Source organism: Lampetra planeri, chromosome 9 (assembly GCF_965212315.1).
Source record: "Lampetra planeri chromosome 9, kcLamPlan1.2.h2, whole genome shotgun sequence".
Classification (NCBI taxonomy): Eukaryota; Metazoa; Chordata; class Hyperoartia; order Petromyzontiformes; family Petromyzontidae; genus Lampetra; species Lampetra planeri.
The window spans coordinates 11,359,242-11,376,094 of record NC_136115.1 but is presented as its reverse complement, the minus strand read 5'-3'; the positions used below and the strand labels follow the sequence as shown (position 1 = coordinate 11,376,094).

General features: G+C 48.4%; 1 protein-coding gene across 9 annotated transcripts in view; it reads right to left on the bottom strand.

Annotated features, from left to right (window-relative positions):
- The window catches only part of LOC144720673 (rap guanine nucleotide exchange factor 2-like), a 232,657-nt gene that overhangs the window by 30,445 nt on the left and 185,359 nt on the right, over nucleotides 1–16,853 (bottom strand). For 6 of the 9 annotated variants that reach the window (XM_078597611.1, XM_078597614.1, XM_078597616.1 and 3 more), the window contains one exon: nucleotides 13,049–13,066. The exons of 1 other annotated variant lie outside the window; for it this stretch is intronic. In XM_078597611.1, the coding sequence (XP_078453737.1) occupies nucleotides 13,049–13,066 (18 nt within the window). Of the gene's footprint in view, nucleotides 1–187; nucleotides 460–2,860; nucleotides 9,756–13,048; nucleotides 13,067–16,853 lie in introns of those variants that run through there. 2 more of the 9 variants (XM_078597618.1, XM_078597620.1) reach the window with 2 other exon arrangements.

Here is a 16,853-nt window from a genome sequence, read left to right as displayed (position 1 = left end):
CCACATCCATCACGTTATCGGCGCTACTCATCCTTCCACGACAGGCGACGCCGGAGGCAATCTGATGTTAAAAACAGCAAAGCGAAAACGTGGCTATATTTCAGGCGATAACCCAAATCACCCTCAACTCAATAAAAAGCACAGTCTCTTCTAAAAGAGCCGAAGACCATTTTTCAGCAACACTCACCGCCTTCATCGGCCTCAAAGGGCGGCCCCCTCTTCTTTCTCTCACCACTCCGCGCTTGAGATTGAAAATGGATATTACGCTTCCATTCAAGCGAGACCAGCAGGACAAACAATGGCAACGACGCCGCTCGCAGGGTCCGCACGCCTCCGTCGCGCTGCGCACGCCTCCGTTGCGCTCCGCACGCGTCAGCGAATGGTGGGGGGGGCCATCGCTGCGAGTGCCACTTCCCTGCACTTTCACACGCACCCGGCGATGGGCTCAGCCCAAAGCGGAAAGGAAAGGGGTGGGTGGGTGGGGGTGGCGCCTTTTCCTTCCCCGTCTCCACAGGTTTATGGACGTGGGATGCTGGTCGGAGGCCGAGGCTGAGAAACTCAAAGTTTCCCGAATCTGTTTGTGGGCGAGGTCTACAGGAAACGTTTCACGTCTCGCTCGCTCGTTCGCTCGCCCTGCTTTCCCGTGGCCCCTGCACCCTCCACATCCCCGCCTCCCACGCGCCGCTCTCGCACTGCGTACTGCTGCCTCCTGCCACCTGGTATGCAGGAGTTCGTAGGTTCGATTTCGACCCTGATGCTTGAAAATTCGGAGTTTGCATGTCTCTCTCCGCGTGGTCATGTGTATTTTTCTCCGGGTCCTCCGGTTTTTCCCTCCACATTTCGAATCAACGTGTGTTTAGAGTATTTGGCTGCTATAAATTTCCACGTGACAAGCCACTTCGTTAAGTTATCGTTTGTAATAGCCAGGCCACTTCTGAAGAAGAACTATATAGCTCAGTGGGCCTTAACTGGTAAAATAAAAATGATATTTCGATTTAAAGCTTTGGTGACTGCAGGGATTCATCTTCTTGGTTCTTTCGGTAAAGTCACGTAGAATGGAAATAATAAAATAAAACATAATAAAATAATTCAATTCTCACGACGTTTCGGCCACAACGCAAGCAGCCGTCCTCAGGTGAGAATTTAATTAATGTATTATGTATTAATTTATTATTTCCATTATACGTGACTTTACCGAAAGAACCAAAAAGATAAAAATGATAGTTCTATTATTTTTTATATAATCAGCTGAGTTTTCCCAAGCCAGCTCCACCTCATTCATCCACTGCACTGACACTGCTTCCGACCACCACCCCCCCCCCCCCCCCCCCAATTCTGTTTGTGTTGGCGTGAAATAATTTCACGCGCTTCTCGTGAGCCCATCGTCACGCACAGCAGGCGGCCAGGGACGTGAATCACGAACAACGGAACGCAACTTCGTGTCGTCTCTGGGCAATTATTACGATTGCACCAATTCACTAAAGTTTTCCATTTGCAAACTAAAAAGAATATACTGTGAAATCTGCAGCTTCCATGAAATTGGGATTTACACATATCTGTATAAAAATAATTCACATTCCAAGAAATGTAATATGATAACCGTGTGCTTGTTAAATATTGAGTTATTCTGTTACCGGAATACTATTTAACGTAAAATTAAATGAATGAGATGCATATACTGACGATAAGCGGACCTGTTAGTCAGACCTATGAAGCCAACGGTCTAGGGGGGGAAGGCAGTTGTACGAAGATGCAGACACAAAAATACCCACAAAGGGAATTCACCCCATGGTCCCAAGCTGAACGGGCTGGGCGTGGAGACCAAGAAAAAACGATGGGCGTGACCCCTGCACCGGCGGGACGAGGAGTTCCGACTGCGCAGCCGCGAGTCCACGGCGCGGCTCGCGTGCCGAGGAGCTACACCGCCGACGCCAGCGGTGGCCAACTGGCGTCTCCCCGAGCCGCACACGCGGCTCTATCGAAGTAGTATGAATGTCTCCCGTGGTTTGCCGAAAACTGTTAACATATCTACACTTGGCTCTTTGTAGAACTCACGGGTACTTGTTAGCTCGTGGCCTGTTACTGGTTGGCCACCCCTGGCCTACACCGTCAGTAAACCCGCAGCACATTCATCTTCTAATTCTCAACGTAAATGTCACTATCGTCAACACCCTGCCTCCCAATTAATCAAGTCCACAAGTAAATTATGAAAGATTAGGATAGAACCCTTCAAAACAGATTACGCGTCACTGTCTTAGTTTCCCATTTTCGTTCATATTAATCCAGATTTTTCACTAAAATGACAAAATAATATCAGTTTAAACAGACGTTTCTCTGTGCTGTCGCATGCACGAGGCACCAGCGTCTCGATGAGACGACCGCTGTGAACTCCCAGGTGGTGATCGTTACACTCGGCCGCATCGGGCACGGCATTTGAACCTAAGCTAAACACAAGGGGACAGAGCTCAAATGACCAAATAATCAAAACCATTCATTGTCATTTACAAAGGCAAAACGTTGGAAATTAATGTCTCCAGTAAACCAAAACCACAATCAACAACTGCTCATTCGCTCAACAGAGTTGCTGAGCACAGGCCCAAAGTTTCAAGCGACCAGCAACTCACAACACTGTCAGAATTGCAAGAGGTAAGAGTTTGCACGTTTCTCCGAACCACTTACATCACCCAGTTGTTTAAAACGCACGCAGAGGAGATGACGCGGCTCCACGAGAAAAGCCAGCGGGATCGTGCTGCGCAACAGTTTTCAAATTTACGATCATCCACTGGCTCTCGCTCACTCATTGGCTCCGCACGAGGACAGCCGCCCCCGCCCCGCGTGGAGACCATCGCGTGTCGCTTACCAGGAGCTTCCTACGGCGGCCGAGCGGCATGCGCGCTTTGACTCGGGCTCCGAAGTCCACGAGTCTCCACGAAGCGGGGAGGGCAGCCACGGACATCGGCGGGCGGTGCGTCTCCGCGCGGCTATTAGAGCGCGCGTGTCGGCCGACCGCACGCCGCTGGGCAGCAGCGTTCCACCGGCTCCGTGTCCCAACGGGCGCAGCGATCAACACGGCTTTCTCTCAACGAGTGGGAACATATATGGTCTCGGCAAGTTCCTCAATCTAAAATTAATCCCGGGGGTTAATTGCGCGTCGAACCGAGAAGCCGAGTTCCTCTCAGAGCCGTCTAATTTTCAACCGTGGTGTTGGGCAGTGTTTGGGAAATTCTGCCGCGGGGGAGTATATAGCCTCGTTTCAGATTAAAAAAACCTTTCCTTTTGCCACACGGAGCAAGCGTGGGTTGGCACGTCACGTCCGCTTTGCCACAAACTCCTTACAAGGAGTCAAGAAAACCACGGAAAGCAGAAGTGATTGGGGTGGTTTGAAAGCCGTGCTGGGCAGCTCCGAGAAATGCGTTTGTTGGATATCAAGAACAACAAACGCGCACCCAGGCAAGCAGGCGAAAGTGAGATTCACGGAGCCCCCATAGCAATTTCACGGGAGGCGCTTTGTACGAGAAACAAAAACAAGATTACGGGCGCACAGCCTCCTACACCACTTCCCAATCACAAACTCGGCACGACTAATTACACTTTTTCAAACCTCAAGTCTCCCCCGTGTTTTTTGGAAATTCTCACTCAATTATTGGCGCAGTCCTCCCACGGTTATGGGATAACACAGCCCGCTAGCGCAAGCAGCCGTCACTGCGACAGGTGCCCGAAGAGGGGCATGCCACGGAGCTCTGGGATCGCAGGAAGGCACGAGCACTTGGGAGATTGTTGCTGCCAGGCAGCCTCCCGCGCAATACAGTTATTTCACCGTGGGACCAAGGGGAACGCCGGGCAGGGTATTCATTACTCACATAGGCGCGGCGTGCCGTGTGGGGCCTGACGCCTGGACAGGTGAGGTCCACTGTGGATGTGTGGCGAGTTACCACAATGCAATGAGCTGGAGCCGCAACAGCAAATAGGATGCGTGCACTCTTTACACGTGTTACATAAGCCAATGTTGTACTGTCCTCCCAATAACAGATTTTTTGGAAAAATATTTTTGTCCTTGTTTATTTTGCCATGTGCCACAATGCTGACACATCATCAGCCACACTGTAAAAATGGAAAATGTACATTGAATTTATAGAGCCAAGGATCTAATAGAAAAAAATATGACAAAAAAAATAATGTGGGTCTCGAATTAAAATTTTGCTATTAATTATAATTAATAGCAAAATTTTTGCCTTATTCGGAACAAATACATCTGCCATTCTGATGAGCATAACATTTCCAAACTACTTCACAAATTCTCAACCGTAGAGAGAGAAAAAAAACACCCACAGGCTGTGTAGCCACACGTCGCGTGCGATTTTAATGAGAGCTGTTTGCTCAAACATAGCCACGTAGTGTGCGAGGGCGGGTTTGCTTCATCTCCTCTGAAACAGCTCAATCAACGGAGGGCGTTCTCGCAATCGAGTAGCGGGCAGGGTTCACCGCGGCCGAGCCACATCGAGTGCCAGGCCTCGTAGATGCCACCTGTGCAACCCGTGCACTCCAGAACAACATGAACCGCTGGCTCTACAGGGACAAGAACAGGCTACACAGGACCAATATCAGAACACAGTCAAAACACATCACAAATCCGTCAACGAAATTTAAGTTTAACCCGAAAGCGCATGAGCTGAAGCTCTGCTGTGATACTCTTAGGTTTTTTCGGTAAAGTCACGTAGGTAAAAAATAAAATTAAAAGTTAATAAAAATGTGTTGTGGCCGAAACGTCGTGATAATTACTTGATTATGTTTAATTTTTATTATTTTTTTATTTCCCTTCTACGTGACTTTACCGAAAGAACCAAGAAGATGAATAAAAGTAATGATGGAAATAAAATAAAAATCACGACGTTTCGGAGGCAACACAAGTCTCCGTCATTAGGTGGGACCGTCACAGCTAAAATTACTGCTGTGATGTCAAAGTTCCTCCCTGCTCCAGCGACCAACGACGTGAAAACGTCCGGTGGTAGGAATACCACTAACGGGGGCGGTGCAGGACAACCAGAAAATACAAAACATCTTGTCAACCCTGGGAGAATGAAATAAAAGGTTAAAAGGTGCAGCCCTGCAATTTCCTGCTCATGACATTGCTGGCAGAAGGGCTTCAACTAGAGGGAGCTCTAGAGGGCCCCTCCAGAGGATATTTGGCCTACTCTTTCACATTGACTAGACGTCTCGGAAGAGGTGGCATTACCCAGACTTTTCCCCACTACACTCAATCCGCCGATTGAGTGCGGCATACCCTTATTTAATAGGGTGGGTGGACAGAGGCACGGTGATTGAATAAACTTGCCGAACGTTTCAACCGCCACGGCGGGGCATGGAGCAAAACCTCCGTTTGATTGTGAGTAAAGCACTCGAACCTTAGTGATACTAAGTAGAAATAATATAAAGTTGAATCCGCTAAACTATTTCCTTTAAAAAAAAGAAATGTAATAGAAGCATTTGAGAGGTCAGGTGGGAGGGATGAGCCAACGTGTATCTGTAGAGCTGTCGAGACTGATCAAGATCAGGTTAATTTGTTGAGCCATGTGAGAACTCTAAGAAGCAGAACAGGGTCTCGTTTGCAAGAGTGACCTGGGATGAGATGTGGTGCAAGAGAAGAGAAAACCAAGAGCAACAGTGAGCTGGGAGCCAATTCGAAATCCAATTCCACAAATGAAGTGGCAAGACTCTGTGTATCATGTGATAATTACATTTCAGAAAGTTAATGTAAATTGTGATGTCACCGTCACATTTTCCTTTTGTATGCCCAGCCTGTCAAACCAATCCAAGCATTAAGAAATAATTGCGATAGATATGACAGATATGGCATTCAGAGTGCCGCACAACCTACCACCAAGTGGAGTTTCAGGTTTGCGTGTGTGTGTAGAACTTTTTTCGCACTGTACACAGCCAACCATGCTAATCGGAGGTGTGGAGGAAGGACAACAAACTAAACACAAAACGCAGTTCTAAAAAAATTAAGATTTAAATTTGTATTTAAAAGTGAATAGCTCCAGTGGCTTCCTAACATCGGAAGGAAGAGCATTCCAGACGGCCGCAGAAGAGCATGTGAAAGCGCGCGATGCAGCGACCGTCTTTGTCCGACGGTTTGGATAGTGCAGTTGAAATGCCCAAGAGCTCAAACGTGGACGCGTGAATCACGGCGACAGACGGAATGGAGTGAAATGACCATAAACCCCACGCAGCAGACTTTCCAGGGCCACGTCACTGGCCTTTCCATAGCCACGTCAACTCAGCCTCCACACACTTCCCCAAAGCGACCACGCGCAGAGACCACGCGCGGCGACCACGCGCGGCGACCACGCGGGGAAAAACACAGCCCCGGCCGACTCATCTGTTTACTTTCTGTGACCTTTTCTATCCTAGCCCACGTGAAAAATTCACAAAATTACGGTAAGGCATGTTTACAAACTAGTTCTCTGCTGGTAACCTGCAGTAGCTCTTTACATGTGTGCATGCATGTATGTATGTACGTTTAACTACTTTTGCACCGTACGTAGCCGACCGTGCTAATCGCGGTTTATGTTCCACTGGGGAAGTGCGAACGCAAAAAAATTAGACAATTGCGAAGACTCAACTGCCTCATTAAGCAGCGAAGCAGATCGCTTCGCAGATGCTAAAGAGACGAGTGAATGGGTTACAATGGCACCGAGCCAGGCGTGGGGAGGCCGCGTGGAGGAGCCGAGTGGAGGGACGTGCGTCGCACACACTGCAAGGCACAACAGGCACGAGGCCTGGCACCTACCAGGAAGCAAGCGGTGGAAGCCAGCACACGCTGAGTACGAGAGCGTTAGGCAATGCATACCTCTTGGAAGGCTTTGCAAACTACTTTTAATACAAAACGTTTCCTCCAGTCTGTATGCACCGTTATAAAATGATGCTACACTGAAGAGAATTCACATTTGTTTTCTATCTGAATACTGTCCTCGGCTATAACGCGATTTGGCTGAGTAAAGTAAAATTTCGATTTAAAGCTTTCATGACTGCAGGGATTCATCTTCTTGGTTCTTTCGGTAAAGTCACGTAGAAGGGAAGTAATAAAATAATAAAAATAAAACATAATAAAATAATTCTCACGACGTTTCGGCCACAACGCAAGCAGCCGTCCTCAGGTGAAACCAGGTCTGTCGAAGCTGAGTAAAGTTGTCAATAGGCCTTGACTTAAAGGTCACACTGCCCTGTTCTAAAGCACCCGAGTCCACGTGGAGGTGTGATAGCAAACAACAAAACCTTTGCTGTGCAGCATTTTAATGAGTACAGCGTTCTGCAAACCGTACATGCAGCGGTATGAGCAGGATGTTTTTACAAGCACAATGGCACGTGAATAACTGTAGCTTTCAGAGCATTTTGGGGAAACCCACAATGCCGAGCACAACAAACCATTCCACTTGGTCAATATTACGGTCCGAGCACAAAAAACCACTGACGCAAATTTCTTTTTGCCATGATTTCTATTCGCTGCATTACTTTATTTTTTGGTTTGTTTTGTTTTTGTCATTTTGGTGACCCCAGGTCACTTTTTCAAATGAGACTCCGATGCCGGTCTCCTGGGGCATTCTCAACCGGTGACACAAAATCATCTACTCGAACTCGGTTTCCTTCACGCACAACCTCTTGACACAGTCACGTTACTTTATCTCCTTATAAGTTCTAATTCCACAGTGCGTTACGGGCGCCTGTTGCATAACATGTTAGGCCATGTGGAACGGGGACAGGAGGAACAGGGCGGCAACGCTGCAGTGAGGCCGGGGGACAGCCGTGCACACGGTCCGCCTGCTTCGCAACACGTGGGGAACCACCGCACCGAGAAACCACAAACACCCCCCCCCCCCGCCCCCTGATATTAAAGATTCTCCGAACTGATCAAATACAAAGATCCCCCGTTTAGCTTTTACGGAGTGTTGGGGCAAGTGCCGTTAGTGAGCACCAATGAAGGCCGGCACGGCACACGAGGGGGTGGGTGGCCAGCACCATGGCCGACCGTCTTTGTCTCTCCAGTGGCGCACCAGGTACTCATTTGCGGCTGCGTCGATCTAGGGGAGGCCCAGGACTGGTTCAGATAATCGTTATTGGTGTTGGCCGTGAGCGGGAATCGAACTCGGGTCGCCGGGTTCGTAGCGCAGCGCGCAAACCGCTACGCCACCGCTCCCAAGCCCTACTCACGCGACATTGATGATGGCAGCCCACGCGAATACCACTCTACTTACTACTCGACTTAAAATGTTACAGTTCAGCACCCTGAGCGTCGCTGTTTTGTGACGCTGTTTTTTCTCTCTATCACCTGCTGACCGACCAGCTGCGTTAAAATGGCCTGCCACCTGCGGCTGGAACGGCTCCAATTGTTTAACCGTTACATCTGTGGCAACATAAGCTCCATTGGGTTTCATTACGTGCGATTTAAACGAGGGGGGCTGTTTTATTTAATTTCACATCTGTGTAGGGCAACAGTGCATAAGGCGACTTGCTCCTTGGATGAAAACCCCGTCTCTATTATGTTCGGTGTACGCAGCATTTCAATTAGGATTTTTAAATACGTTTACAAACAGGCGATGTTTATTTGATTTATCGTTACTACTGTCGTAGTCACTTAATTGTGCCTAATGCCTCTCGCGAAACGCCATGACACACTCTCGCCACGCGGCGTGACTCCGCGCGCACAGACGCGAGATTGCATCTCACGCGGCATTACTACTGCGCTCATTATTCCACTGATGATCGGCATCGCTAATAGCCTCTCTGTTTGCAATTACACGTTTGTGTTTGCTCATTGCCACTGCGGCCCTCCTGCGAGCGTCCCTCGGGTGTTCCGCACGCGATGGGTGCTCTGTACAAACACGTCATGTTTCGCATTAGCAGGGCCAGCAGGAGAAATTCAGGAGTCACACAGATATGTGGTAAGCAATGATTAATTGATTTCACTTCATCCATATCGATACAAGTCACTCAATTTGTCGTTTTGAGAATGAGTTATTTAAACATTTATGAAAATTACACTCGTGTTATTTAGTCTGATCCTGATTTGAAGCTTTCGTGACTGCAGGAATCCATACTCTTTGGTTCTTTTGGTAAAGTCACGTAGGTAGAAATAAAATAAAATAAATCACGACGTTTCGAACGCAACACAAGCGTTCGTCTCCAGGTGAAAATCACGATAGCTGCGATGTCTGCTGCCTTGGTTGCATGAACAATAGCGAAGAGATACAAATTAGCGAAGAGATTCCTGAATTGAGTTTACATTGTGTGATAATTCATCCATTCACAGTGGGGGGCAATTCGTTTTTTTTGCTGAAGAATGAGAAGAATATTAGAGGCTACCTCGAGGGAGAAGCCCGGGTTTCTGGTCGAGATGTGTTAATCTTGTGCTGCAGACACCGACGTTTTGTATTTGCCAGTTTGACTATCAAGGTGATTGCTCCACCGTCAGCAAGCGAAGACAGAAGGTCACGGAGTCGTTTAAACATTCACACCACTTGTTTTGACCCAGACAGAGGCCTGAAACAAAAACTGACTTCCTGGAACAGTTTCATGTCAAAGATCAAAAATACATGTGAAATTACTGATATCACCTCACCCTATAAAGAGGCCATAGAGTTCACTCAGATGAAAGCTACGTTGGAATAAACACAGGCAATATTTTATTTATATTAAATATAGTACAGCAGAGGTCGCAAATGGGTTTTGATTCCTTACCCGTAACCGGCCGCACCAGGGTCGCAAACGGGTACCCGTACCCTACCCGATACCCGGCTACCCGTACCCGGTCGGGTATCGGGTAGGATACGGGTACCCGTTTGCGACCTCTGGGATGAAGCCATGTTGCAGGCGCGGGTGGGTTGATTCTAGGAACTTGAATTGTGAGAAGAGACAAGACGTTGGGAAATGAGTGACAAACGGTTACTCACCAGTGAATCACGGCCTACCCGTACCCGGCCGCACCAGGGTCGCAAACGGGGACCCGTAGCCGTACCCGGCCGGGTACGGGTAGCCGGGTATCGGGTAGGGTACGGGTATCGGGTACCCGGTTGCGACCTCTGTAGTACCGTAGAACCTCTCAATCATGGTAATTGGTGCCATGAAACCTGTCGTTAAGTGATTTGGCCATTAAGCGAGTGTAGGAAATACATGTTATAAAGGCTTAATTCGTTCCGATAGCATAGAAAGTTATCCTTTGTCACCCAAAAAATACTTACTTTATAATAAGCGATTAGTCGTGAACCGGGGTGGTCGTTAAGAGGGGTCCCGACTCTACACAACTATACACTACACTACTACACACTACGCTACACGACACTACGATACACTACACTACTATACATTACGCTACATTACTATACACTACACACTGGGGTTAACCGGGGTGGTCGTTAAGAGGGGTTCTACTCTACTCCAGAATGTTCGCATTCTTTGGAGGCGTCGATGCTGCAGTAGCTGTGAAGACATTGGTAATCACCATTGGTACCTCATTTGCCAGTAAAAAATATGATAATAGTTTTTTTACCCTTTTATCTGGCAACAAAACGTGCGCCTTTTGGCGTCATCTGGTCCAACCCATGTGAGACTAGGCTCTAAGGAAAGCTGTCTCCGGTGTGGACCAATCAACTTCAAGGACAGTGCATATATTATCAGAGTTATGTTTTTGGTTTGCATTATGACTGCAGGTATTGTGGTCTATGCAAACATGACTCCTCGTAAAAAAGGTGTCAAAAACAATTATGACATTGGTAATGTTTCGGGAGCGACGCTGGCTATTACAGTTTGTTTCGGAGGACTTGTAAGAGCGGATAAATCGTGTATGTCAGATAAAACCAGAGAGGCAGGAAACCCCAAGAAGCAAGGTGCATGAAACATGCGGCCAGATAAGGGAGGTAACAGGAGAAGCAGTCACGGGCAAGGCGCCCAGCAGGGCTGCAGAGCTCAGCGCGTGGGATAGCAACAATAAATTGTTACAAAATAATAATAATAAGAGAGGCAATAAGAATTCATCAAATGTCAATAAACACAATTACATAACCAAATAAATTACACAGCACTGATCAATATTGTTACGCGCGTGAATAAACTTGGCGGAGAATGAACGTGTTAACTTAATGACGACATTTACTTTATTTTGTTTATATTTGGTATTTTTTAAATCTACATTAAACCCACTCACAAATTAGGCGCATGACTGGAAACTAAAAAAAAGTCCCCAAAGTGAAATATCGAAAACATAACGCAAACACCACTACCTGTTAGTTGTGTGCCTACTCTGTGAGTGGGTGCAATCGAGATACTGTGTCTGGGGCTGCCTGATTGAGGCATCCATTCAAAACAATAAAACATTTCATGAAAAACACACGTATAAAATAGGTACACGATTAGATTTACCAACGTGACACAATTATCCACGCAACCGCGACTTTGTGCAACTGTCTGAAATGCCGTGCACTTTGAAGCAGCTCAACAAGAAAGCAACAGGGTTGGCTATGTACGGTGTGAAAGAAATTCAACATATATACATACACAACAAGGGGTTATATCCGTGTATTGAGGTGCATGCATCTGGTCTGTTTATAAGCCAAGGGGCGCGCGTTAATTTGCAATCGGTGCGTGCTGCTGCACGTGTGCACGAATACGAACCAGATAGATAAGGCCCCAATATTTATATTAATTTGCACCGTATAATCTGATCTTCCCATTGATTGTCAACTATACCATTCCGGTATAACTGTTATTCCATCGCACTGTGTGGATGAAAAACAATGTACATCTGCACCGATCAGTGTAAACGTTCAGGGCCCGCTTAAACCTATTGCCTTGGTCATCTGCTCAGATGTTGGTAACGAGGCCATTGGCATAACTTAATCAAGCATCATACAAAAACGGAACATTTGCCAACTCCTTAATTGTGATAAATAGAGTGAGCGGCTCGCGTTCAGGAAGGCTGCGAGTTTAAATACTGGCTGGGGTTGACACAGCATCCATCCAGGGTAAAAACATTAAGTACAACTGTGTAAAAGTGAACAGTGGTAGTTGACCACGTGGAATTGCCGCCACTCGCTCAGGCCTGTAAACAGGAGATGAGCAACGCCTCTGGAAATGATCAGGAAATGGCTTAACTTGTGAAACCAGCAACACAGCCAATGAAGGGCGCCATCATAGGGAACACATCCGTCACTGCAACTCCAAGGATCGCAAAGTCTATTTCACTGCACACTATTCCACCCTCAGCCACGTGAACAGCGATTAACGGGCCTATGGCCTCTCCGCAGTGAATACAAAAAGTCATGCCTTTCTCCATTTGATTTGTACCACTGCTTCTTACCACTGCGTAATGGACACAAGTCTTGCTTCATGGATTTCCAATACGAATAAAACTTTATTTGACTTGCATTTGTTGACTTTTGTTTGTTCCTTAGATTGAAAGTATGTTGAATATTTCAAACACGTACGTATATATAATGGATATGAATGACTTGTGTACAGAAAAACACGTGTCGTATAAATGTCAGCGAAGTTAATATCATAAAAATGTACCGCGCTGACACCCCCATGTCGCACTGCCACTAGAGCTGCCACGTGACTTTAAAAAGGCCATAAATTAAAACAGAAATGAAGCACAGCGAAGTAAATAATCGTTCAAACCAGACGGATGTGACATCAGCGGTGCGAATAAATCACAGCTCTCCGCGTGCAAATATACAACAGGCGTCATCAGGGTCCGAAATTGGACCCACGAACCTTCTGTGAACCAGGCGAGTGAGATGACATCTCCTCGCCCCCGCGGTGCCCTGTCGATTGCCACTTTAGCGTTTGCAAAAAGGCGAGACCATCGGCGTAACGTCTCCTCTGTAGAAAGGCGCGCGCATAGAGTACCAGGGCAAGACTGGGTTTGAATGTGGCTGTCAAAGCTGGCAATCTGTGGGCTTGATAGTGAGCATGCTGTTTAAACAGTGCCCTTGCAAGATGGCCAATGCCAACACAGAGAGAGCTTGTGAAAGAAGATGGAATGAGGTGGCGTTACCTGGCCGTGCAGGGGGTCCTGTGGCAGGAGAGAGGTGGGATGCAGGGTGGGGGCGGTGAGAGAAAGGAGACACCATGGGTTAATAATATAGTCGTATGCACTTGGCCAGGAAAACAAAACCACTCGGCAACCTGCCATATATTTGAAAACCTTAATTTCAGTAAAAACAAATACATCTCCCTCCCTCGAACTTATAAATGCCCGCAAGCAACAGAGTCACCAAACAACCCCCAAATCCCCAACTTCAGTTCCATACAAGGTGAACCAGATACTTAAAGTTAACTTAATTATGTCTGAAATAAGCTAAAATTATGGTGGTCATCAGCTTGAGAACGACCACAATTTAGGTTGGGATGAGCCTGTGCCGAAAAGCATAATTAGTTTTCTGTAATTGATGAGGCCCTGTGCACCAGTCGTAGACTCCTAGTTCGGTTACACTGTGAGTGGCGGAGATCATCGCAACTCTCTCTTGAGTGGTCACAACATTTCCCTGCTCAAGGAAACGTTCACCAAAACAATAACGCCTACGTGGCGTTCGTTTGGCTTTGTGATCCACAACCCTTCCCTGAAAGCGAGGGCTCTATTCGCGTGTGATTTTTATACAACTCATGTTCACCGCGCCGACGGCAGAGCGCGCGGTGACTGCTTTCGTGCTGCACGCCCCACGGCAAACGGCACAACCAATATCGCAGGCAACTCAGGCAGCCCTCCTGTCTCCCCGCGAAGCAATAAGAGCCGCATCTTCTTGCTACTCAATCACTCCTGGTGGGGTATCGTAAAACATACACGGTACGCTCGCCTGCGCTCGGATGCCGGTCAGGACCCACGGAAAGGGGCTGCTGCTGCTGGCAGAGAAAATTTGATTTTGTGGTGGAGAAGGTGAAGGGGGTGAGAGCGGTTGTTGAGGGTGGTGGGGCCTCTGGGTTTCCACACCCGGCCTAGTGAATAAGTGTCTCGTGTGGTGCGCAAGAGAGATCCCTTTCCTCATTTCCCGGGCTCTCCGGGGAGAGTAATGGATGAGTTGCAGGCGGCGTTCCTCCTCACACGGGCCCTGCGCCCCTTTATTCACGGCGGCAGCCGACAAGATTGCCGGCGATGGGACGCGGGACGGGAAGTCAGGCCGTGCTTGCGGAATTATTGTCATTACGGGAAGGGCCTCGACTCTCACTGGAAGGAAACCTGATGAAAAGTTCGCCGAAATAAAATGCTCAAATAGTTGATTTAAAAAGCTAACGTAAGCCATTGTAGAAGGGGGGAAAATACAACTGGACATTACTGCACAACCCCAGATATACTCAGCGGAAGCCTCATTGGCCACGGAGGTGTCCAGTGCAAGTGACCCTGATGCTGTTGCTGCTGTGCATAGAGGACAGCCCTGCAGAGCACACTTTACACAGTAAATTGCCAACATGGAAAATGTGCGAATCACAAAATGACACCACACATCTCTCAACAGCTGCCGAATGGACAAAAACTTCCTTCTTTATCGGCAACGGTTGGAGAAAGTGCTGTGAACACCAAAGTGCATCCCTGATCACACGAGCAATGGCGGTGGTGGCCATTGCCACTGTGTGGCCATGAGGACGTGGTTGTAATGTCCACATTATTATGGCAAAGCCCAACCCTGGCCGCAGGACAACCACTCCTTATTTTCCACGAAGCGGTGCTCATTTTATTGACCCTGGATGAGATGATCAGGCGAGTCAGAAGCAAACCAAAATGAAAACTTTCCACCTTCTGGCCGTGAGCCGAGCGCTCAGATTACACCAGGATATGTCTGGACGTTAGTGAGCGCCGATGAAGACCGAGATGACAAATCGGCGGTGGTGACAACATAGCTGGCCAACTTCGTCTCTCCCCAGCACTCACAACATAGCTGGCCACCTAGGTGGAGCGCAGGCCAAGGTCTACACGCCGATTGTTAACGGTGCACGTGGCCCTCCGGAATTCCAGCTCGATCGCCGAGTCACCCCACCCCCGCACCAAACCCTCATTGTGAACGAGAGGCAGCGCGGGGACCAACACGCTGCCATCAAGAGGCCACTAGGTCACGACAACAATTGCTCTGCGTGTGATCAATTTGCTGCCTCGCACGAGGCGCACACACGGGGTTGGCTATTGCACGCGATCGACGATACCGCAATGTTACTGCAGAATGCTGAAAATAAAAAATATATATTTGGTAGATTTCATTTAAAATAGATTTCCACATTTGCTAATAATTTGGGATTCAAAATCAGCGGCACCTCTCCTTTAAGGCGGAGCAATGAACGAAGTCACGTGGCGACATTACACACAAGCCCCCGGCAGAATGCCTGTCAGGGCGGACCTGCAGGCGAGGGGCGGTAGGTGATGGTAGCAGCACCACCACACGCGCATGGTTGCCTCGCTGTTGCAATGCTTGGGACGAATAATAATGTCTTCCTAGTGGGTGCAGCTTATACGGTCGGATATCTGCTCTCCCAAGATCTTCACGGTGGATTTATTCAGCTCAGCGGACAGAACATGGCTGATGATGATGACGATGAAGTTTGTAACAAATTTTATTCCCTCTTGAGCTAACCCTGCCAAAAATAAAACAAAAAAATTCCTTACACATTTGACTTCAGTGTCCGATGCACTGAGAGCCATCAGCTTGGCTCTCCCGTGTCTGTGGCAAAGTCGGTGAACCCTAAGAAGCCCTAATAAAATATGAGCAGGTTCCACTTCATCTTAAAAAAAAACCAAATGGGGTCCTCTGCCACCAATGAAACCGAGTCGTCGCATACACCACTACGCATCACAGCGCAACGACTGTAGCGTGTGTCACTGCGGGGAGAATCGGGAGAAAGTGCGGTCGCGTGACTCATGAGAGGGCGGAACGATGCAATGCACGACGGCTCAGCAACAAAGAGTTGTGTCGCCATTCTCTGCAAAGTGACGGATTTCGTAGGTCATTTCCGACGACTTAATTGCGCTGCTGTTGTGTATCCTGTGTCCCACAGAGAGGAATAATTTTCATTTCACTTTCCCTGTGCCCAGGAGAAACCAAGCTCTGCAACCTAGGCTGACAAGTGCCCTGTATCTGACCGGCATCTGGACAATCTACAGTAATGTCATGATTCTCGTTTGGGAGTGCTGATTATTTATTAATGCATTTGGGATGGAGTGACCAGCAACTGACCCCTTCTGTGAAAAATCAAATATCCCGGATTGATATCAAACGAGGCTTTTGACTTGGCCCAGACCCAGCGCAGCACAACTGTGCATTCTAATGCAGCGGAGTATCACAACGCTGGCAGCCCCCTGGTGGGCTTTGTGCCCAACGAGCAAGTGCGACAGGCTTAATATTCGGCGGTCATCCCGAACGGACTTCAGTACGCGCTGGCATGGCCTCCTCAAGGTGACACTTTTTGCCAAGCGCCGCCGAATGGCAACTTAACGGCACATCACTTTGCGCCAGCACGGTAATCACCGCGATGCTGGCGCCGCACACCGCCGCGTGCCCGCCGTGCCCGCCGTGCCCGCCGTGCCCGCCGTGCCCGCCACCTCACACGCAGGGGGGGCTGCGCCGGCTGCTGGGGCAAGCGGCACCGGGCTCGTGCCTCCGCCCCCCCCACTCACCAAGGTGCCGCCAAGCGTGCCAAGGGCGAGGCATCCAGTGGCACACAGCGGGGAGGAGGGGGGGGACATTTTGCCTGCTTGGCAGTATCGTGGAATCTGGCTGAGTGTGCATAATTTATGAATTTGTTGTTCCACGACTTCCTGTGACTGCACCTTTGACAATTCCCACTGTACTTGGCAGAAGTCAACAGAAAGCAGTCGG